The 23,547-nt window shown below is 40.2% G+C and overlaps 1 protein-coding gene across 5 annotated transcripts; it reads right to left on the bottom strand.

The window, feature by feature from the left end:
• Positions 1 to 3,930: 3,930 nt before the first annotated feature.
• Positions 3,931 to 22,551, bottom strand: LRRC34 (leucine rich repeat containing 34). Of its 5 annotated transcripts, XM_037046574.1 has the most exons (12): positions 22,398 to 22,475; positions 19,953 to 20,074; positions 19,559 to 19,679; positions 18,197 to 18,315; positions 18,035 to 18,099; positions 17,111 to 17,194; positions 14,106 to 14,234; positions 11,272 to 11,367; positions 6,662 to 6,816; positions 5,955 to 6,110; positions 5,237 to 5,363; positions 3,931 to 4,303 (listed from the first exon to the last, which is right to left on the bottom strand). In XM_037046574.1, the coding sequence occupies exons 3-12, from the start codon at positions 19,630 to 19,632 to the stop codon at positions 4,100 to 4,102; spliced, it is 1,209 nt and encodes a 402-aa protein (XP_036902469.1). In that variant the 5' UTR covers positions 19,633 to 19,679; positions 19,953 to 20,074; positions 22,398 to 22,475; the 3' UTR covers positions 3,931 to 4,099. The 5 variants fall into 5 exon arrangements, with proteins under 5 accessions (XP_036902469.1, XP_036902464.1, XP_036902467.1 ...); XM_037046569.1 differs by lacking the exon at positions 19,953 to 20,074 and having other exon boundaries at positions 22,409 to 22,551; XM_037046572.1 differs by lacking the exon at positions 19,953 to 20,074 and having other exon boundaries at positions 18,251 to 18,315; positions 22,409 to 22,551.
• Between the last annotated feature and the right edge of the window lie 996 nt (positions 22,552 to 23,547).

Genomic DNA, 23,547 nt, shown 5'->3' with positions numbered 1-23,547 from the left:
CAGTAAATCCCCTTTTTCTTAGGCTTGGGTCAGCTTCTGTTCCTTGCAGTTAGCCCAACTTAAAGACTCATAAGTTTTGATCCTTAGTGATTGAAATGGTGATGTCAAGGACATTTATGTGTGATAAGACTTTATTTTGGATGTACTGAATTTGATTGGTGGTGAGGTATCCATGTGAAACCATCTAGCAGTAGTTGGAGATGGGGCTTGAGACCCAGAGGAGGTTAAAACTGGAAATACAGATCTTGCAGAATAAGACTAATGATTACTGTGATAGAAATGACTAAAGCAGCCCTGGGAGATGGTACAGAAGAACAAAGGATGAGGACAAAATCTTGGGGAAATGCTTTTAAAGAATGAGCAAAAGACAGAGAAGGAGATGGAAGGTGACTCACAGAAAAACGGTGCTGCAAGTTTCACAAAGACGAGTGGCTATGGGTTGGGTACGTGGTGCAGGGAAGTTAAAACAGATGCCAGTCACAGACAACACTGGGTTGGGTGACTGGGAGGGGGATATGGTTTGAGTAGTAGGTAAGACATACTACCACTTAGTTTGAAAAGCAGGTCGTGTGCCACAAACCAGATCATTATTTTATCGAATATCTAAAAAGTATAAATCAGTTGTTTCTTGTTTTGCTTGAATTTGAAACATTGTAAAATAGGCATTAAATAATTTGCAGCACTGTGATACAGCATATCAGCCAGATCCTAGAGGATTGCTAAGAGGAAAATGGAAGGAAACTTCCATTGAAACACATGCACAGGTGCAGATTTGCTCATCACACGTCACATGTGCAGAAGTAGAGTTTTCCTACAGAACTTAACCTGTCCTTCCTCTTGACCCCCCACCAGTGGGAGATCTGGAAAATAACTTAGTCTTAACCACTGTAAAACCTAGCCTTATAATATCTTTAAATAATGCTTAAACTCTTGGGATACTGTTATCTTATTTTCTGCCCTTCTATCCAAAATGGTGTCCAGATATATGGAGGAGGGGGCTTACATGACACAGTGGCATCGAGGCAGTCAGGGTCTTCAGCTCTTCCATTCTCTGGGCATCTTCCTGGCCTCCGACACACTAGGCAACGGCTTATGAAATATGTGATCAGGTTTTTCCTATGCTGGATGGAACCCCAGTAGTTCTTGACTAGACTGGCCTCATCTTGGTCCTCTTAGGTGCAGAGAACTCTGGAGACTTCTGCAACTCCGTCTCCTGAGTCTCCTCTTGGGAGGGAGAATATGGGAACTTGTGGGACCCCAACCATAGCACACAGGAACAGAAAAGCCTGGAAAAGCAAGCCGGGTTACCAAGGTTTACTTGGATGTGACTGTGTCCTAGCTGAGAGGCAACCTTTCCAGAATGCTGTAGATTCCTCTAAAGCCCAGCATGTTATAGAGTATTTCAAAGCAGTAAAAGATGGACAGCTGTTACGTAATATAAACGAATCACTAATGCTGAGCAACCAAAGTCAGATACAAAAACGTATGTACTGTTTGATTCCATTTATATACTATGGAAACAGCCAAAACTGTTCTGCTGTGAGGAGTCAGGACAGTGGCGTCTATGGGAAGGGGGTTGGAGGAGCATCGGGGAGGCTTGTGGCATTTGCTGTCCACCTGTCGTGGTTAGCATAGGTGGCGAGCTTTGTGATTAGCTTTGCTGCTCACTAATGGTTTTTGTACTTTTCTGTGTGATTGTTATACTTCCATTTAAAAGAAGTATGTATGTATTTTCTAAAAAACACAAATTTGAAGAATGAGAAAACCAAATAATTGGTTCTTAAACTGTAGTGAGATTAAAGGTAACCAGGATTGTAAAAATACAGAGTTCACAGACTGCCTAGAAATTCGGATTCTGTAGGTCTGACTCTAATAATCTAAATGTATTTTAAACATTTGCCCCAGGGATTCTGATGCGCCACACTTTAAACAGTGCTGATTTAGTATCTGTAGTTTGACAAACTGTGCTCATTAACTCTGGACAGATTTTCAAGTATAAGAAGTTTGTCACATCAGTTGTCATTCAAGCTTGAGTTTATTGGATCTTTAACTGCTAGGAGTAGCAGTTGTTTAAAACATTTTTATTTTTTTCCTATACATGGTTTTATTGGCTTCACTGAATCCTGCAGGTTTTCAAATTTGATTAAGAAATTTTATCCTCTTCCTATTGCATTTGTAATTATTACATAGACACTTTGACTTTCCTGGGACATACAGCTTTTTAGATATTTAGTTCTAGATATATTTGGCATGTAATGATGTAAAAGAACTTTGTAAAAAAACAGCAGTCTTTTTATCTGCAGGTGCGGGATCTTAAAATGGAAAGAAAAGATTTGAAGCATGTAGAGAAGAACACTGCCATGTAAGGCTTAATAAAAATAAGAGTAAATTGTAAGAGTCAGGATATATTCTGTGCTCTCTACAGCTTTATTCCATTGTAAACATTTGCTGACAGCAAATACTCAATGTGGGTGTCTTTTGGCATCATGGAAGGTCATACATAAAATTCCATTCCCAGATATGGTAGTTTTATACTGTTATTAAGCAGTATAAATATTGTTTATACATCATAATGTACTGAGTGTATATTTTCACCCGATTCCAGACATTTTCAGATACTGTTTTTCAGCACAGACTCAACCTGATGGCAGCCGTCTCTCTTGGCTGATTCAGATTGATCTCTGCAAGCACGAGAATGAATGTGTTAAGGCCTTCAGGTTGTTTCTGGCTCAGTGACTCCCTAACATTAAAATAAAATAATGCCCGATACAATTTATTCAAATGTTCTTCCCATTTTATAACCACCACCACCATCCTCACCTTCCTAGGGAGTATGGAAAGGTACTGAATATAAGGAGAGACCTGTTAAACTTTAAAAATAATGAAAAGTGAGGAGGAGACATTTACCTTAATTGTTTAATCTACTAAAGTATGGGCAGTGGCAGATATGTTTGGGTTTTTTTAAAATGTTTCATATTTAGACGACAGCTATGATTTGAGGGATTCACAATATCAAGAACATCATTACTTTGATAACTGTAAAGCTGACCACCACCTTTATTACACCACCTTTCTCAACATTTAGAGATAGACTGTCTTTACTTTTAGACTGCAGAACCTCAATTCAAAGTACCTTTTAAAAGCTGTTTGTATACTTTTTTTAATATTTTGTCTGGCTTGAGCAGTAATAAATCATTCAGATTAAGCAGTCTGTGCCTGTGTATGAATCAATAAGTTTGTGAGTGCAGTCTCTAATCAAAGGATCCTACTGTCAGTTGCCTTTTCGTGGGCATCTTAATTTGAAAACAAGATTGGACTCAGGCAATTAAATCATTAAATCATTTAAAATGTTACTGGCACCCTCCGAAAGAAAACTATCTTAAAAAGTTCATTAGCAGCACTGACTTGTTTGTAAAGATACATGTATTTGTAAATGTTTATATTTATATATACTTGCCTTTATTTGTGAGGTTCTACCAACACCCATCTGTATTACCTAAATAAGACATATAAAATACTTCAACCCCTAACCCCTTGCAATTCCATCCCCTAAGAATCTGCCACCTGAAACCGTTTTACCACTTCATGACAACTTGCAGTTGGCACACCTCTAATGACTTGGCTTCACTGCTATTCTACACTTTTTCTTTATAAAAATAGTTTAGTTCCTTGATTCTCCAGGGTTAAAATTTTAGTCTCTATTTTTGTCAAATTTCTTTTAAAAATTACAGCCCTGGCTGGTGTAGCTCAGTGGATTGAGTGCGGGCCTGGGCCTGGGAACCAAACGACTATGGTTCGATTCCCAGTCAGGGCACATGCCTGGATTGCAGGCCAGTTCCCAGCAGGGGACACAGGAAAGGCAACCATAAATTAATATTTCTCTCCTTCCCTTCCCCTCTAAAGATAAATAAATAAAATCTTAAAACAAAATAAAAATTACACTAGTCAGGTTTTTCATAGTGCATAGTCATACAAAGTTTAATATATCTTTTATGTATTTGACAAAAGTAACTTGTTCTAAGTTATGAAAGTTAATAGGCAATAAAATGCTAATCTGTGACTGTAATAAGACAAATGTATGAACTTGAAGCGCCTTCTCTCACAGCTGTTTACCCACTGGTACAATACTAAAACCTGCATTAGACGAGAGGCGGCAAGCTTCTCCATAAGTTGGTGTCCAGTAATAGTGCTTTTTAAGGCCGTTGGAGACTTCTGCAAGATACGCACGTCCGTCCACCACGTAGGGCTCCACATCTGTATTGTCTGGTTTTAGACGGCCCGTTTGAATTAAGTCAGAATATGCCTAAGATTTTTAAGAAAGGAGAAACTATATCATTAAGAAAATAGTTTGTTCACTGTATAATGCTTAAGCAAATTAGTCGTGCTAATTTTCAGTGTATCAATAAATATTCTGAGTAACACTGCCAAGTCTTAATATTTTCCAGGTACTGTGGTTAGGCTTTATTCATTTAATTTCACACAATGAAATTATCATTTTGTAAAATTTCTAATATTTTAGGCACTTTTTAAAAATGATTATCAGAGTTAACAATTTTCTGTACTACCAACTGTGTGGACCAAAAGATCCCACGGTCAAGATTTTCAAATCTCACATAGAGGTGGTTCAGTACCTGGATTTGAGTACATGAGATCTTGAAGATCTGATGCCAGTGAGGAAACCACTTCTCAGAAAAGTGAACAAGTGCAGATTTTGTCATACAACTATGTGGAGCCACTGAAGCCAATCTACAGATTTAGGCTAAAAGAGTAATCCCCATAGTATTAGATGCTGACCTGGCTGACTGCGTAAGTATTTCTTCATTGTAGAAATTACCTTGTATAATCTCATGGATCATTGGTATCTGTGTAAGGGTGTCATCCAAATACATTCAACTGGTTTGTCAATAAGTTGTAATTATAGAGAAAGGCAAAAATTACTACAGTAAAAGATTTAAAGGTCTAGTCGCTTTCTGCTTTAGCTTTTCACTACTAGTTCTAAACCCAGGTTTTAGTATATGACCTTACATTTATATGTAGTTTGATATCTTTTGCAATTTCAACCCCAAAATTTCCAGTAGCCAATTTTTAGGACTTAATGTTAAAATGTATCAAAACAAGTGTCTTACTCTACTTTGTAATCATTCCTAATGCACTTGTAATGGTGTAAATAATTATAATGTCTGATGTTACAGAGAAGACCCCAAGAAATAAACCTTCAGTCAAGAAACAAACTTACCACACATGTAGCCTCATCAAATTTGTTTCCCCAAATGTAGATATTAGAGAGTGTGGTGTTTGTTTTCATCGACTGTGAAAGCGCAACAAGTCCTTCTCCCTCTATGCTGTTGCTGACTACTGACAACCTGGGGGAAACAGAGAGCAACAACCCTAGAAACCAGTATTTCCATGAAAAGAACATGTAAGTTAGCAACAACACTTATTACAAACAGGTTATTGTGTAAAGTAGCATTATCCTTAAATATGTTTAGTGTAATAGTCAAAATATTGACCATGTAATTCCTAATATCCAGGAGACATAGTTTTCTAATCGTATGCTTCATGTACCTACTAGGGCTACCTACATTTTGGAAATTGTTTTACTATTATTCAGTAAACCTTTGGGGATGGATTACAGATTATTTTTCAAGATAAAGTCACCAAAGTAATTTTTTATTCCTTTATTTTTAGTTGACCAATATGAATAATTATGCTTTTTGTTAGAATTCAGAATGAATATAAGCAGTAAGAATTTTCTAATTTTAAGCAATCATAACTAGAATCAATCTTATTTTACAAGTACTTTTCAAAAATGGAAGAAATTGAAATGTTTACTGTAAGCTTAATATTATGTCACTTTAGAAAATGAGTTTACATATTTCATCATGAATCTTAAGTGCTTTGAAGTTACATTTAGATTTTTCTGTTATTTTGATTAAATATAAAACCATACTAACGCTTTAAGACTTCTGTTGTGTGAAGCAAGAGTTTCACTGAGTTTCTTTGCTCCTACATTTTCTATTCTGTTAAAAGAAAGATCTATTACTTCCAGCGTAGTATTGCTTTTCAGGACATCAGCCAAAGAAATGATTCCATCGTGAGTTATTTTATTGCTGTGAAAGGAAAAGATATGTAGTTATATTTGAAAATATGAAGTATTTTATTCATAGAGATAACATGCTTAAAAACTGCTATATAGTGCCCTGACCAGTGTGGCTCAGTTGGTTGGGTGTCGTCCTGCAAACTGAAAGGTCACCAGTTCAGTTCCAGGTGAGCGCACAAGCCTGGGCTGTGGGTTCAGTCCCTGGTTAGGGCATGTATGAGAGGCAGCCAATCAGTGTTTCTCTCACACATGGATGTTTCTCTCCCTCTCTTTCTCCTTCCCTTCCTCTTGCTCTAAAAAGAAAATCTTTTAAAAAACATAGTGATAAACAGTACTAGTTTAGTAAACATTTATTTTTAATCACTCAATTTCCAAAAATAAACTAATGAAAGTTTACCATACAGTATAAACTAAATTCTAAAGCTTAGGATAAAAGGTTGATAACAATGGTTGTGCTTTTCTAATCTTTGGAATAAAATATCCTACATACCATGAATATTTACATAGATTATTCCCACGTCTTAATTTCTGAATCGCTTATTGTCTTACATCATCACCTACCAGCTGATATCAAGGTAGCGCAGGCTTTTGTTCAGATACAGCGAGTCACTCAGCTGCTTGAGGCCAGAATTTCTTACGTCATGCTTACTCATGTACAGTTCCACAAGGCAGTGATTTTCTTTTAACATGTGGCCTAGGTGAACTGTGGACTCTTCCTAAAAGCAGATATAATCATTTTTCTAAAGTAGAATTTTGAAATAGTACGTGTTTGCTCTGAACATACGCTAAATTATTTTTTTAAAGATTTTATTTATTTATTTACCTTTAGAGGGGAAGGGGAGAGGGAGAGAAACATCAATGTATGGTTGCCTTTTGTGAGTCCCCTGCAGGGAACTGGCCTGCAACCCAGGTATGTGCCCTGACTGGGAATCGAACCGCGATCCTCTGGTTTGCAGGCCTGTGCTCAATCCACTGAGCTACACCAGCCAGGGCTATGCTAAATTATTTTTAAAAGCTTTTTAAACCTGGCTGATGTAGCTCAGTGGACTGAGCGCGGGCCTGCGAACCAGGCGATCAAGGTTCAATTCCCAGTCAGGGCACATGCCTGGGTTGCCAGCCAGTTCCGGCAGGGGCCAGTTCCCAGCAGGGCATGCACAAGAAGCAACCATACATTAATGTTTCTCTTCCTCTCTCCTTCCCTCCCCCTCTAAAGATAAATAAATAAAATATTTTTAAAAAAAGCTTTTTAAAAAGATTACATCAGTTAAGACAGTCTACAATTTGCATTTTGTTTGGCCCAGCTTTTTTTAAAAAACCATGTTGCCATGATAACCTTTACCATTTTTGCCACATAATGGTATGTTCACGGTCTTAGAAACTGGCAGCAGGCACTTGTAAAATGCAGTGACTAAGTAATGTAAGGGGCGAGTTAAAAAATCATAACTGGTACCAAAAATAATCATTTCAGAAAGAAAAGAAACAACTGGCCCCATGATGTATTGAGCATATAAGCTCCCTTACCGCTGTCCTCTGTAAAGGGTCTCTAAACCGTTCTTGACCTTCCACATGTTTCTAAACTCTGCTCTTGACCTCCATGCTTCACAATAGGCAAGATACAAAGGCATTTCCCAGTCTCGAATCTATTTTAAAGTATTCATTTTAACCAACTGATATATCTGATTCCTCCCTTTTATAATCATCCCAATGTCTAAATATGTTTTACTCTTGTTTTCTGATCACTGGAAAACTTTTTTTTAATCTTCAAATCTAGTTGCTCCCAGGCAAAAGGTATATAACCTCAAATGAGGATTTGAATACCAAGCACGTCAAATTTTTAACAAAATAAAAAATGTGCTTTTAAATGAATGGGCCAAAGTATTTCATGGTCCTCTGGCTTGACTGTTGCATTTGCAGTAAGTTTTAGGGTAATTGGAAATGCTGATCACAAAGATTGATAACTATACATGAGTTCCATCCAGAAAAAGTCTAGCCATTGTTAATATAACGAGAACAGTTTGTGCCGACATCAATGTAACCTGGCAGCCAGGGAGAGGGGACTGGAATGTGTATATGTGAACAATGATGACTTCACTGTACTAGTCAGTGGGGGCGGTAGACAACATTGAGCGTGTACACTGTGTGGCTGTCACATTCAAAGGACTGAGCAAGAAGAGCAACAAATTTTGTGTTAAGCTTGAACACTCCTCCATGGAAATTTTTTGAATGATTCAGAAAGCCACAGCTAAGGGCAACTGGTGATGAACAGCTTCATCACGACAACACATCCACTCATGCATCACGTCTCCTACAGAGCTTTTTTATGAAACATCAAATCACCCACGTGACTTTGACGTTCTGTGACTTCTGGCTTTTTCCAGAACTAAAATCACTTTTGAAAGGGAAGAGCTTTCAGACCATTGACAAGATTCAGGAAAATATGATGGGGCAGCTAACAGCAATTGGGGAAAACTGTGTGAGGTCTCAAGGTTCCTACTTTGAAAGGGACTGAGGCATCATTGTCCTTTGCACATGTTTCTTGTATCTTCTTCAATAAATGTCTCTATTTGCATGGCTGGATACTTTCTGGACAGGCCTCCAGAAAGTACTTTGAAGACAAACTTTAAAATAGTTTTTTTAAAATTTATTTTTAGAGGGTAAGACAGCTAGAGAAACATCAATGTGTGGTTGCTCTGGCCAGCAACCCAGGCATGTGCCCCAACTGGGAATCGAACCAGTGACCCTTTGGTTCACAGGCCAACACTCAATCCACTAAGCCACACCAGCCACGGCTATGACAAACTTTAAAAGTTAAATGGAACTACACAGCAATAGCAGATTGTACATATGCTTTATAATAAAACTGTCCAAATGCTAGATTTCCCTTTTGCTAGCTATATGAGCAAATTATTCCATGTTTCCTTTTCTGTGAAATTATACTTCCGACACAGAATTAAGTACCTACACGAAATGAGTTCTATAGAAAACTATAAAGCATTTATCACTGTTCAGTACTCTATAATCCTGCATCTGGTTTGTTTAAATTATTGCTTTGACAATGATAACATATACCCAGGAGGAAGCTGTAGTCTGTGATGTTTACAAATGCAAACCAATCACTCAGGAAATCCAGTACTGCTCTGAATGGTGCCTGGAATGGAGGACATACTCAAAAATGTTTGTGTTTTGAGAACAGGCTGACAGTGACCATGGGGGCGGGGGGAGGGGAGGGAATCTCAGGGAAGGGGGGAAGTGCAGGAACTAGTATAAAGGACACATGGACAATAACAAGGGAGGAGGGGTGGGGACAGGAGGGAGGAGGGGAGGGCTGGGTGGGGTGGGCTGGGATGGGGGTAAAGGGCAGAAAACTACTTGAACCATCAAAATAAAAAACTTTAAAAAAATTTTGTTTTACACACCTTAAACGCATTTTTAGGTTGAGAAGTTTGAAAGAGAAAACTAGTGTCAGAAATAGTAAAGGGTGTTTTTTTTTAGCCCCATTCACTGAGTTTGTGATTTAATTTGTCTGGGGTAATAATTTGGGTAAGAAAACTAGTGTCAGAAATAGTAAAGGGTGTTTTTTTTAGCCCCATTCACTGAGTTTGTGATTTAATTTGTCTGGGGTAATAATTTGTCTTTGTTTGTGATTTAATTTGTCTGGCATCGATACTTTTCCAAGCTCCCCAAATAATGAAAAGTAAAACTTTAAAACAATAATTCTGCAGGCTTACATTTCAGAACTGCAGAGTATGAGGAGGCATAAGAGGATTCTGCTCCACAAGTGTGTAAGAGAACACTCAGTGACAGGGTGGGGGTGTCCAGCAGAGGAAGAGAGGGCAGGCTAGAGTTTATTCAGCTGAAGCTCTAGCCTGAGAGCAAGGGCCTGGGCCTGAGAAAGAGCCCTGGGCTTGTAATAACTCTTCTCAGGCGGATTTGGGAGTAATCAATGATCCCAACATATTTGAAAGAGAAATTGTGCTTCTAATGTGATTTCACACAATTTAACATTTATTTCCTTGGGACTTTAATCCAGAAAATGTTTAGCCTTCTTATTTGTCAGGCCCTCAATCTGAGAACCTACCCAGCCGTCTCTTGGCCCCTTCCTCCTGCTCCCAAGGCACCCTGAGCCTGTCACCCTCCAAACTCGATCCCACTCCATGGACACGGAAAGCTCTCTGCAGACAGCTAAGTGCTTTGTTTGACTTCTTATCCCTGACAAGTACTGTGTCTGATGTAGGTTGCGTTCAAATATTAACTAAATAAATCACAAATGAAGCAATTCACTGAATCCTTACTTTGAGCCAGGTATTTTGCTGGCCTTTAAAGAAGGGTGCTTGTATTTGAGGACTCTGAATGTCTTGTTAAACAGATTAGATTCATGTACATGAAGCAATTAACATGTAAAATTCCCAAAATTTTGATACAGAAGAGTGCAGAAGTAATTCAAAGGAGAGATCCAGGTAGGCAAAGAATACAAAAACACAAATACGAAAAATACTTTTAAAACGTGGTTAATTCTCAATGACTCAAACTAATGGAGAACTATAAAATAGATTAATTTAATGGCTATATAAAGTACTTTGAACATTATTTTGGTAGATAATGTTTTGGTTTAGATCAGTAATACAATGAATTCTCATTCTCTAGCTTTTACAACCGATAAGAGAGGGAAGCCACCTCCAAAGGAGCAAGGAGAAGCTCTGAAAGTCGGAACCACATTTTTACTCATCCTTCTGTCTCCAAGACGCAGCTCACCTACAGGGTCAAGTCCAGGCTTCCTGGACTGCCATTCACACACATTTTGCCATTATTACTCATGATTTCAACATGACAAAACGAAACAGTTCACGCTTGGCTTATGACATAGCCTTTAACATTTTTAATCTTTTATTCTTTCATTGTAACTACTCTGACTCTCACAGGTTTACTCATTAAGAATTTGAGTTTATGAGAGGAAAAAAATGGCATGTGATAGCTTAAATAAGCAAGCTTAAAACATATTTAGTTTTAAACTCTTATCCAGAATTAATAATTTTCCTTTAAAGTTTCTTTTCTGTAAACAGTTTACAATTCTAAAAATGCGATGCGTTTGTGAACCTTGTCATAACATTTATTAAGTAGTACCTTTGTTTCCTTCACATGTGGTAATAACTACTACCATTCGGAATACATACCTGTTCACCATACAGTATAGGTCGGTTTAGGTTTATTCCTTTAATTGTTTGGTTTTGCGTCAGAGCTGTAGAAAATGCTATCACACTTTGCATTCCCTAAAAACAGGTGAATTCATTAAGGAAACTGGCAAGGTATATAATTTCCCTATAAATAAATATTTCAAGGTTAGTAATTGAATCTGATAAATCAAGTTGTGCTTTTAAAAAGTTTAAGCCTTTCCTGCTCCTCGAATTCTAGGTTGACCAAACTCAGAAATGGACTGTTACGCTCTCTGCGCCCTGCCCTGACACCTGTGGACAACACCCACGGGGAGCCTCAGTACCCATTTCCTAGGGCATCTGCCTCCGTCTGCGCCCAAGCGCTCAGGGCGCTATATGGCGCAGACCTCAGACACACAGACACACATGTGGGTCCCAGTTGGGGCTCTGTCCTACTGAGGACAGACATCCTTGTGCGAGCATTCTTTTGTATTCACACTCATACTTTTAAGTGTGTGTGTGGCAGGGTAGGGTTCCTAACAGCATTTTCACCACTCCACAGGCCTCCCTCTCTATCGTACTGGGTGGGCCTGGTCCTCCCCATCTCAGTGACGGAACCACCACACACACCTGGCAGTCATGCCATAAAACCTGGGCCTCCTCTCACTCCACAGTCCTGCTACCCACCCCCCATGCAGTGAATCAGTAAGCCTTCCAGATTCTGCCTCTAAAAAAGGCTCAGATTACTTCACCTCGGTGACTACCCCCTACCCCCAGTCCTCATCACCCACGAGGACTCCTGTGGTAACTTCCTACATGGGCAGCGGGTTTCTCCTCTTGCCTGCCTCTAATTCCCCACAGAGAAACCAGAATGATCTTTGGAAAGCACCAGTTAGATCACATCAACTTAAGGGCTTCACATGATTTGTGTTTATAATAAACCCCCTCTTCTTCATGGGAAGACCCACACCCATAGCCCACACAACCTTCACGGGCTGCTGCGAACCTCTCCACCCTCACTGTGAGGTGCTGTTCTAACTCCCGCTGTCCAGCCACTGGCTTTGCGGTTCTCAGAACCTGCCAGACTTGGTATCTCATCACTCATGTACCTCCCAAGTGATTTTTGCCATATCTAAACATCATTTTACTATTTATCTAATACTTTTTCATGAAGTCAACTCACTTTTTCACTTTATTTTAAAACACTGTACCACTGCTATAAATGGAAAACCATAATCCCTTGAAGTAAGTAGAAACACCCGCAAAATATGTACCTGTGTATTAAAATCACCCCAGTCTGTATCAGTAACACTACCTACACCACACTTGGAGAAGCACTGTCTGAGTCTGTGTATCGGACTCCTTGCGTGGAATGTTCTAGACGGACCCTCTCCGATGCAGGTTTTTCTCATCCTTCCTGACTCCTAAATGTTGCTTCCTCAGGTCTTAGGCCACGAACCTATTATGCAAATTACCTCCTCCCCATCATCAAGAGTACTTACTTCACTATCTTGATAGCATTTTTTGTTTATTGATATTTTCCTAACTAAACAGAAGCTTTATAAGGGCAGAGAGCATATCCAATGCACTCATATATCCTTATAGGAATCTAGGGTTGCGGCTGGTGTGTGTAGAAGGAACACACTGAGTTAACATGCTTTCCCAGAGACATGCTGGCTGCATCCACTACTTTTTTTTTAAATTTAATTTATTTATCTTTAGAGAGGAAGGGAAGGAGAGAAGGAGAGAATTATCAGTGTATGGTTGCCTCTCGTTAGTCCCCTGCCGGGAACCGGCATGTGCCCTGACTGGGAATCGAACTGCGATCGTGTGGCTCACAGGCCCTCACTCAACCCACTGAGCTACACCAGCCAGGGCTGCACCCACTACTTTTTGTGGCCCAGAACCTATTACCCCAAAGAGCCTCCTGGACCATCTCACTGTTTCCATGTCCTTGCATAACAGGTTCCCAACATTCGGCCTCAAGGTCCGGTTTAAAAGCACATTGAGAAAACAAAGCCTGGAATTTCAAGACATGCAAAAAACACAGGCTTCTCATTGTCAGGGCAGGTGGAGGCCCAGAGCAGCTTTGGCATTTTAGGTGTTTATGCTACAATGTAACCACTCACCCCCAAATTTTTTCAGAAGTAAACAATGTAAATTACACTAATAAAGTAGTATTTGTTTAATTAAACTGAACACAGTCTTTTTCTTGTAAAATCCCATACAGGTTAAGAAGGGTTATGGATGGAAGTGTAGTAAGATCTTTATGATACTGGGGATTTTCCTATAATGTTATTTACTACAATCATTTTATTAAGTAAGCACTATCATGTCAAGAAGAAGAAACTTTCTGTCTGATATTCTCTACTAGACATTAGGGGCAAGGCAAACCATTTTTTCCTTTTCCAAAATATCAGTGTAATATCATTACATTTAGTTTTATAGATAGAATAATCATAATTTCCAGTAATTTTTGAGGAAAGTTTACTTTTTCCATACATACTTAAGAAACTGAATGCTAAACCAATTTTACCTTCAAAACCACACTAATTTTTCTTTTTCTAATCACTTTTAATTGTTATTCTATTACAGTTGTCCCAATTTTCCCCCTTTGCCCTCCTCTGCCCATCCCACCCCCACCCCGCTCCCCCAGTCAGTTCCCACACTGTTGTCCAAGCCCATGGGCCATTCATACATGTTCTTTGACTAGTCCCTCCCTCTTCTTTCCACCCTTACCCTGCCCCCCACCCCGGCTAATTATTTATAATGGTGTCATGTAGCTGGTCTCTATGCCAGTTCCCAGGAAAAACGATCCATTGCCTGGGTGACCTCCTCATAACCAATGTACTCACCAGATCGCAGTCGCCCAGATCTAACTTCTCTAAGGACGAATTAATTTGTAGCATGGCAGCAAAAAACATCCCACCTTCATTTTCGACCTTGTTTCCAGTCATTCTTAGGTATTTCAGAGTTGTATTTGTCTGAAAAAGAAAACAAACAAGCCTTGGTTAGGTTTTTTGTTGTATTTTTCCATTACCATGTAGTCCCCTTATGCCCCTTCCCGCTGCACTGGCCACACATGTCTGAGTCCTTCTTCCTTTTTGACTCATCAGTTTTTGATAGAATAGGATGTGTTTCTCAAAGGTAACATTCAATTTTCCATAATAGATAAAAATTGAGTTTAGCAGAGAAAATGCCAAGGAAGTCGATGCCAAACAATGACCCATTAAGTGAAGGAGACTTTTAATATACTCTCCTTTCATTGGAAAATCTATAAACTTATCTTCTAAGAAAATTAGACCACTTTGTTATTGGGGTGAAATTCTCATAGCACAAAATTAACCACGCAGAAGTGACCAACTCACTGGCTCCTAGCCACTCCCTGGCTTTCAGCATTGTGCAGCCTCCATCTCTTGCCAGTTTCAAGCACTGTTGTCACTCCCAAAAGAGACCCTGTGCCCATTACGCATCCCTTCGCTGTGTTACTTTTAAAGATCCAGTTCTCAGGCATTTGCAAAGTTTAATGCCTTCTCTTATTTCACTATTTGGATAGATCTTTCACAAAGAAAATTACAGATATTTCATTGTCCCAATGAATAAATATAAATATCAGGACACATAAATGCAAACAATTATCTTTAAAACTAATTCAAATTCCCCTAAGAGCAGAGAGAAGGCAAGGATGTCCACTCAGCAACTCTTAACATCGTATTGAAGATTCTAGACAGGGCCATCAGGCAAGAAAAAGAAATAACAGCAACAACAAGGCATCCAAACTGGAAAAGAAGTAATATTATCTCTGTTTGCGTATGGTATCACCTTGTAAGTAGAAAACCCTAAGGAACCCCCCACACACGAAAGTCTGACAAGATGAACAAGCTTAGCTGGGCTGCAGGACACCACATCAGTATGTAAAACGCAGCTGTATTTCTACCCACTAGCAGTGAACAATCCAAAAGTGAAATTAAGAAAACTCCATTTACAATAGCATCAAAAAGAACAAATTTAACAAAAGAAGGCCAAGACTTTCACATTGGAAGCTACAAAGCACCACTGAAAGAAACTAAACAAGACCTAAATAAATGGAAACATCCCCAAGTCACAGATCAGAAGAAAATATCGTTAAGATGGCAATACTCTCCAAATTCACATGAAGTTTTAAAGCAATTTTACTCAAAATCCCAGCTGCTTCTCTTGAAGAAATTCAAAAACTGATACTGAAATTAATCTGGAAATGCAAGGGACCCAGAAGAGCCAACATGGTCTTGTAAAAGGAACAAAGAAGTCACACTTTTGAAGTCCACACTTGAGGACTTCAAAGCTTACAATACCACAGTAGTCAGGATAATGTGGGTGTGGCCCAAGGACAGGTAGATGGATTAAAAGAACAGAATATAGAGTACAGAAATAAACCCTCACACTTATAATCAACTGGTTTCCAACAAGGGTGGCAGGAAAATTCAGGAGCGGAAGGACAGTCTAACAAACTGCGTCGGAACGACTGGGTTTGTCCACAGGCAGTCGAATGAAGTCAGCCTCCAGCTCCGATCACACAGCGAAACTCAACTCAAAATGGATCAAAGAACCAAAAGGAAAAGCTGGAACATAATATTGTTAGAAGAAAATAAGTATAAATCTTTGTTTCTGAGTTAGGCAAAGCCTTCTTAGATATAACACCAAAAGTACAAACAACATGAGGAAAAATGGATGAACTTAATCAAAATTTAAAAAGACTGTCCTTCAAGGACACCATTAAGGAAGTAAAAAGGCAAACTACAGAATGAAAAAATACTTGCAAAATATTTATTTGGTAAATATTTGATATTTATTTGATTTTGTATCCAGAATATATAAAGAACCTGTGCAACTCAAAAGGACAAACAATCCAATTTTTAAATGGGCAAAGAATTTAAATAAACATTTCTCCAAAGAAGACCAACAAATGGCTAAAAAGCACACATATTACAACGTGAAGAGGCTCAATGCCACTATTTATTACAGAAATGTAACTCAGAACAACCACAGAACCTCCTCATACTGCCGGGTATGGCTGAAATCGGGAAGGAAGTAACAAATGCTGGTGAGGATGGGGAGAAATTGGAACATTCACATACTGGCGGTGAAACTGTAAAAAGGAACAGCCACTTTGGAAAAGAGTCTGACAGTTCCTCAATATATTAAATGATCCAGCAATCCCAATCCTAAGTAAATACCCACAAAAAGTAAAAATGAGTGCACACAAAACGTGTGCAAACATCCACAGAAACATTATTCATTACAGACGAAAATGGAAACCCAGATGTCCATCAGCAGGCAGATGAACAAAATGTGATATAGCCATACAATGGAATATCACTTGGCAATAAAAATAATAAACCTTGAAAACACTATGCCAATCACAAAATGTCACCTATTGTGTGATTCCATTTATATAAACTGTCCAGAACAGGCAATCTGCAGCGGGAAAGCAGGCCGGGAGCTGGTGGGTAGGGAGAGAGGGACGGAGAAGCACGGCCACTGGGCAGAGAGGGCTTCTTGGGACGACCGTGTTCTGAAAGTGGCGACAGTGGTGACCGCAGCACCCCTCTGTGACTGAACCAGAAGAAGAACTGAACTGAACACTTTAAAAGGGCAAATTTTATGTATGTGACTTATATTTTAAGCTATTTATTTTTAAATGAGTTCAAAAGTGCTCATATAATGTTCACATTTTAATAAATCGAAGTGTAATAAAAACATATATTCCCACAATATTAAAATAAGATAAATCACATTAACATTTGATTCCGTTGGTTCCAAGACGTGAGAAGTCAGAAATCCCACACACAGTGTTATTCCGAGGCACCTAAGTACCTACATGCAGGGCTTTAGCAATCAGTTCTCCACCTTTGGGCCCAATATCGTTAAACATGAGGTTTAAGTAAATGAGACTGTGTTGTTTCTATAATAAGGAGAGAAAAGATGCCATTACACATGTGTTATTAGAAATCACGTGGGGGGATCAATATTCTCATTTAAACACAAATATAATTGCAACATAAGTAAAAGCAAAAGACTATACTCAGCTCAGACCAATGGTTCAAACTGTGGATGTGCTCCGTGTTTAACCGTAGTGCACAGCAAGTCTGTGGACGACTCAGGAGCTCCAGTCACCAGCACTGCTGAGGCCAAATGCACAATGTGTTTTCCAATATATTCCAAGCATTGTAAATATACCATAGTCAGGAATAGACATTTTGCAAAACTAGTGTTTTGTGTGTGCTATTACACTTAGCAGTTTCACAGTAAACAGAACTCAGATTTTGATGATTTTTTAGCACTTTCATTTGAAAGTGATTGCTGAGAATAACATCTCTTCATCTTTTAATTTTCACCCTGCCTGTACATTGTGTGCCATTTTAAATTCATTAAAAGCACTTTTAGAAAATGAGGTTGGGATAAGCAGTTATAAAATTAAAAAGCCAATGTAAGAGAAGAATCAAAAGATGATATATTTTAACTAAGAATAGAAGCACACACATATGTGCTGATGTGAGGCTGAAACAAGGCCTTTTTTTTCAAGTGCACCTTCTCTAACTAGGAGACCACACTGTCTTTCTTAGATAAAATGCAACCATATGCAGCATTTCAGTTTGAGTGTCTCCAAAGTGACTCTGTAATAAAGGGCTAATTTAGCAGGCTTAGCATGCTCGAACCCTGCACGTTCCGAAGAAAGGACTGGTTCTTAATTGGCCTCTGGAACAAAGAAAAAGACCCAAAACGTTCAGTAGTAAAATAATACCTGAAGCAGTCTTGCAGCATAGTATGCACCAACATCACTTATGAGGTTATATCTAACATCCAAACCTGAAGAACACAGATGAACAGAAGCTGATATGCTTAATAATGAATACTTAAAGTCAGGAAAATAAATGCATGAGTAATGATCTTTAAAGAGACATACCATTAATATAAGGATTCTTCTCTAAAATTTTGGAAAGAATCCAAAAATGTTCACCTGTGACTCTTTCCACTGGAACTGAGTGATTGTTACCAGCAATGTTTAATGTGATTCCTGTCAATCTGTTAAAATACAAATCAGAAACTCAGTAAAGAAATAAAAGTCTTTTTTCTTCACATGTAAATAGTAACATAATGGATAGTATTTATCAGAACCACACATGTACCACGATATAAATTTTCCACAGCACTTTAATATATACTATATAACCTACTGGGTTGGCCAAAAAGTCCATTTAGTTTTTTTCCCCCATACGATGGCTCTAGCAGTGCTTAGCTGTCTTTTAACTTCATTCAAAACAACTTTGTTAGGCTGTATTATGACAGCTGTCATATCAGCATGCATTAAAAAAACATCAAAATTGGTGAATTTTTGTGCAGCATTTTAATATTGAAGATGGAAGAAAATATGCAACATTTCTGGCTATTATGCTTTATAATTTCAAGAAAGGTAAAAACAGGCCTGGCTGGTGTAGCTCAGTGGATTGAGCGCGGGCCTGAGAACCACACGATCGTGGTTCGATTCCCAGTCAGGCCACATGCCTGGGTTGCAGGCCAGTTCCCAGCAGGGGACTCACAAGAAGCAACCATACATTGATATTTCTCTCCTTTCCTTCCTCTCTAAAGACAAATAAATAAAATCTTAAAAAAAAAATAAGGTAAAAACACAACTGAAACGCAAAAAAAGATTTGTGCAGTGTATGGGGAAGGTGTTGTGACTGTCAAAGTGGTTTTTGAAGTTTCTTGGCACTACTGAACATTTTGGCCATATAATTCTTTGCTGTGGGGCTGTTTTGTGCATTGGAAGGTTTAGCAACACCACTGGTCTCTACCCACTAGAAGCCAATAGCAGGAGATAGCCAACATACTCAAAATATCCAAATCAATATAGTTATTGGTAAAAATGAAAAATGTGTCTCTTATTTTACAGAAAAAACTAAACAGACTTTTTGGCCAACCCAGTAATTTCTCTCTCACACACAAAAGTTTCCCCACTTGATCTGTAACAACATTGAAGGACTTCAATGATCTGTATAAACAAACCAAGCTCACAGGAGTTAGGGGCGCACATCTGGAACCCAGATTTGGAGCCTGCTGGTCTGGCGCTGTTCCCAGCAGACTACACACACTACCTCTGAAACCTATGGACAGTGTCCATAGGACTACCTCCTCCTCTGAATCAGGAGGTCTGCCCATTTTACCAAGCATGTGCAAAGGGCTTTGAGTCCACTCAGTATTCCAGGGTTTTCACACAGATGAGTATCAGGGAATATTATTGATATAATCAAGTATTTGCTTTCCTTACCCCCTTTTGATTTCTTCATCCACTCCTTGGAGTATATGCAATAGAAAAGGGTTAATTTTCTGGGACTTTTCCATACACAGGTTATTATAATGTTTCTGGAGACTGCCAACAGGTTCTGGAGCTTTTGAAAATAAATGCATTATTATTACCCTTCATCATATATAAATTATCCCAGGAGCCCCCGTCCAAAAAATTACACTTCTTTCAAAGATATGAATGTGTGTGTATAGAGTTGGGTGGAGAAGAAAAGGAGAAAGAATTAAGAACACAGAGGAAAGAAATAGATGTAAGGGATGGTAGAGAATACAAATGCTGTCTGGAAAACCGGGGCCATAGAAACGCCCCCTGAGGGGGGCAGACACTGACTTGACAGCGACATAAAAGAAGAACTAACCTCCGTAGGTACAAAGGCTGATAGCTGAGGAAAATGCTATCAGAGGAATGAAATATTTCGTTCCAAGTCATGCAGTTAATAAGGGCACAGAAGAGAAACTGACTCCAAAGCTGCTTTCCACTCTGCCATACTGGGTTAAGGTAACTCCAGATTTCATATGATGGCTTCAAATAGACAGTTTTATCAGAAAATCAAATTTGAAAGAGATCTGAAAAATCACCAAGTCCCTCAGATTTCTTGGATACACTCACAACATGCAAGTTGATGGCATCTTTGAACAAAGCTCTATCGGTTCTGAATGCTACATGGAGGTCGGACTCATAGAAAGAAGCTCTTCACCTACACTGCCTTCCAGTTCCTCTTTCTAAGGTGATTCCCCCACCCAGCTCATTCCTTGATAAAGAAGGCAAAAACAAAGCAGTGGTTGAGATCTCCTTCCTCTGTTATCCCTACACCTTTCCATTATGGTCTTAGTGTTTCGGATATTACTTTAAAAGCATCTAGAGAGAGGGGAAGGGAAGGTGAAAGAGAGAAACACCAATGTGTGGTTGCCTCTCATGTACCCCCTAATTGGGGACCTGGCCTGCAACCCAAACATGTGCCCTGACTGGGAATCGAACCAGCAACCCTTTGGGTCACAGGCCCACGCTCAATCCACTAAGATACACCAGCCAGGGCTCTTTTACATGTATTTTTAAACAAAATTGGAACATTTAAGTATAGTTCTATATCCTTTTGTTTTCAATTAACATATTGTGAATAGCTTTCCCTCATTATTAGACATCCAGCGAAAATGTTTAATGTCAGCATAATCTCTGTCTTGTGGATGGATGTACCTAAGAAATCCTTCACCTATTTTAGGAAATTTTCCTTTATTTAAATAACATTTTAGAACAGTATTTCCTAAACTATGTTCTGCAGAATACCAATCTTCTATAAGATGATCAATCAAGATGTTCTAATTACACTGGATCTTATGGTCAAGTAAGTTTGAAAAGTGCTCATTAGGGAAAGCTAAACAGACCCTAACCTACACTTCTCAGGACATTTAAAACACTCCGGTACACGAAGACTCTCCAAGTTGTTGAGCCCAGAGGGAAGGATACAAATGCTCCATTTCCCAGACACACGTGACCATCATTCGCATGCAATCTAGAAAATGTTATTCATGTCCTGGACAGGAAACAAAGCAAGGAGATCTCAAACAGATTTGCATGGTGGTGCTGAGCTCCCACTGGGCTTCTTTCCTCCCTTGTGGCTACTGCCTTCCTTAGTATTAAAATTTGGAGAGGATTGCCCTGAGGATCTGAGGGTGGTGCCTGCCCACAGCTAGCTGTACTACGTCCAGGTCAGAAGAAATGTGTCAGACTTAAACTCGTTTGTTTTTGTGTGTGTGTGTGAATAAAGGAATCTAAAATTACAAGCATATTTATTTAATTGACTTGCCATGGATTTAAAGTATTTAAACCTCTGTTATATATTTTTGCTACTATCTTTCATTTAAAATGAAAGACACACACCCCTATGCAGTGTGTATGTCAGGACTTTGTGGCACTACTAATGTATTTCCTATACTGTACAAGAAAAATAATAAATCAGTCCTCAAATTGTAAAACCAAAACTAGGAATAACCAGCCACGCAGGAAAATGTCAGGAATCTAACCTAAATTTCACTTTTCATCCTCACCTAAGCATTGAATTACAAACAATTTTCACTTAGCAGCACATTTTAGAATTTCTAGAGAAAGACCTCGTTTGGAGGTGGTTCTGGCCCTCCTATTCTGAACAGCCAAGCACTGGGGAAACTCAAGGGCCAAGGGCAATCAAATTTAGGTGCGACCTAGTTTTAACAAGTTACTTAAATTCTCAAGCTTAAATTTCCTTTTTATATTCAATGCCTGTCTCATGTAAGACTTCTAGCACAGTTCCAAAAGAACAAGCACAGGCTTTAAAGCAAGCATCCAAAATGTAAACTTTGAGGAGGAGGAAGCGTGCTTCATCTGCTAAAAATAATTCATGGGCGCACAGATATTCAAAAGGTAGGTGGCATACAGGTGCAACATCAGAACGGTCTCAAGAGTCTCTCATCCACCTGGGCCCTGCTCTCTGGCGCTTCCACAAAAAAGGGGGCCCGAGAAGTGCACCCAGTCACCACCACCCCCACCCCACCCTCGCCACCTCAAGCCCAGAGATCGTTAAGAGAAAAGCAACAGACACACTTCCCTTTAGAACAATCAATGGCGCGAAGGGCAGACCCGCTGCGGGGGCCTGAGGCCCCTCTCCTGTCCGCGTTTGGAGGAGCCCCAAAGTTCCCGCCACAGTTGGGGTTCCCGAAGTCCCCTTCCACCACGCAGCCTCCGGCCGCGGGCGGCTCAGCAATGGGCAGGTGCAACCCCCGAGTTCAAGCTGCCCCGCCCCTTGCGCGTTCCCGGTAATGAAGAATACCTATTTCTTACCGCCGCCGACCGCCTCGGCCCCAACCGGAGTAGGAGTACGGCTCGTCATGGGGGCCTGAGAGGGTAACGAAGACCCGGCCCGGATGGTCTTCTCCTTGTGCCACATGCTCCTCTGATCAGGCAGGACGCGGCGGCGGCGTTGTCATGACGACCGCGCGCCTGCGCCCTGGCCCGGCGTGCTTTGCGGTGCAGCGGGGTGAGCTGGACGGTGCTTAGATAAACCGCGCGACCCGGAACAGCGCGCGTGGTCTTGCTGGCTGAGATCCCCTGCCAATAGGCACTAGAGCCATGAGGCTTGACTAGGCAGGCAGTGACTGTCCATGCCATTGGAGGCTCCTTGGTCACCTAGATCTCCTTGATCTCCGTCCAGATGACAGTCTTTACCCCCAGGGGTTAAAGACACACCGATGATGGGCTTACGGCAACTTTGCCGGGAGAGGTTTTCCAGATTTAGGGGGCACTGCTGTTGGGCTGGGCGGGGATTACAAAGATGATTATGACACAGTCCCCTCCCCAAAGTGTACACACACCTGCGGAGGCCAGGACGGGCAGGGCAGGACGCGGAGTTAAGGGAGCATAAAGGGACATGCAGATCAGTCTTGTAGAGGGTTGGGGAGCATCCAGGAAGGGCTGCTTGAAGAGGGTAACATCCTGACTGGTGGAGCGAATCTGCCAGAGGCGGAACTGCTTGGTGCGTGCTTGAGTTGTGCTGGGGACGTGCAGCTGCTTGGGGCCAGATGAGTACAGAGGGGCGGGGGGACAGGCAGGGCCAGATCCACAGGCAGCCCTGTTACAGGGCTGGGCGCCGGGAGTCCCCGGATCTGGAACAACTGTTGGAAAATGGATTTGACAGGTCTTTAGAGTGATGAGGTCTGAAGCAACTGCAGTAGCCCAGAAGAAATAATAAGGCCTCAGCTAAGACCAGACTTAGGGGGATGAGGAGAAAGGGACAAAACCCAGAGATAGTTGCAGGGTAACATGATCAGGATTTTGGTACTTGGACATGCAAGGGAGAAGAGGAAGGAGGGAGGGAGAGGTCTTCTGATGGGGTTGCTATGGGCCCAAGAGAAGGAAGTTCGGGGCCCTGCAGAGGACTCTGGAGCCAGACAGAGACCCTCCAAGTGAAACCAGGCTGTTTA

Source organism: Sturnira hondurensis, unplaced genomic scaffold (assembly GCF_014824575.4).
Source record: "Sturnira hondurensis isolate 20B ecotype Veracruz unplaced genomic scaffold, ASM1482457v3 Scaffold0005279, whole genome shotgun sequence".
Taxonomy (NCBI): Eukaryota; Metazoa; Chordata; class Mammalia; order Chiroptera; family Phyllostomidae; genus Sturnira; species Sturnira hondurensis.
This window is presented reverse-complemented; position numbering and strand designations above follow the sequence as displayed.

Bases quoted from the DNA above. Each gene is read 5' to 3' on its own strand.
- LRRC34 (XM_037046569.1), bottom strand. From the start codon at position 22,514: ATGTGGCACAAGGAGAAGACCATCCGGGCCGGGTCTTCGTTACCCTCT. The intron at 18,100-18,196 runs GTATGTCTCTTT...TGTGTTCTTCAG, and splicing joins GAAGAATCCTTATATTAATG to GTTTGGATGTTAGATATAAC. The intron at 4,304-5,236 runs GTAAGTTTGTTT...TAAAAATCTTAG, and splicing joins TTGATGAGGCTACATGTGTG to GCATATTCTGACTTAATTCA.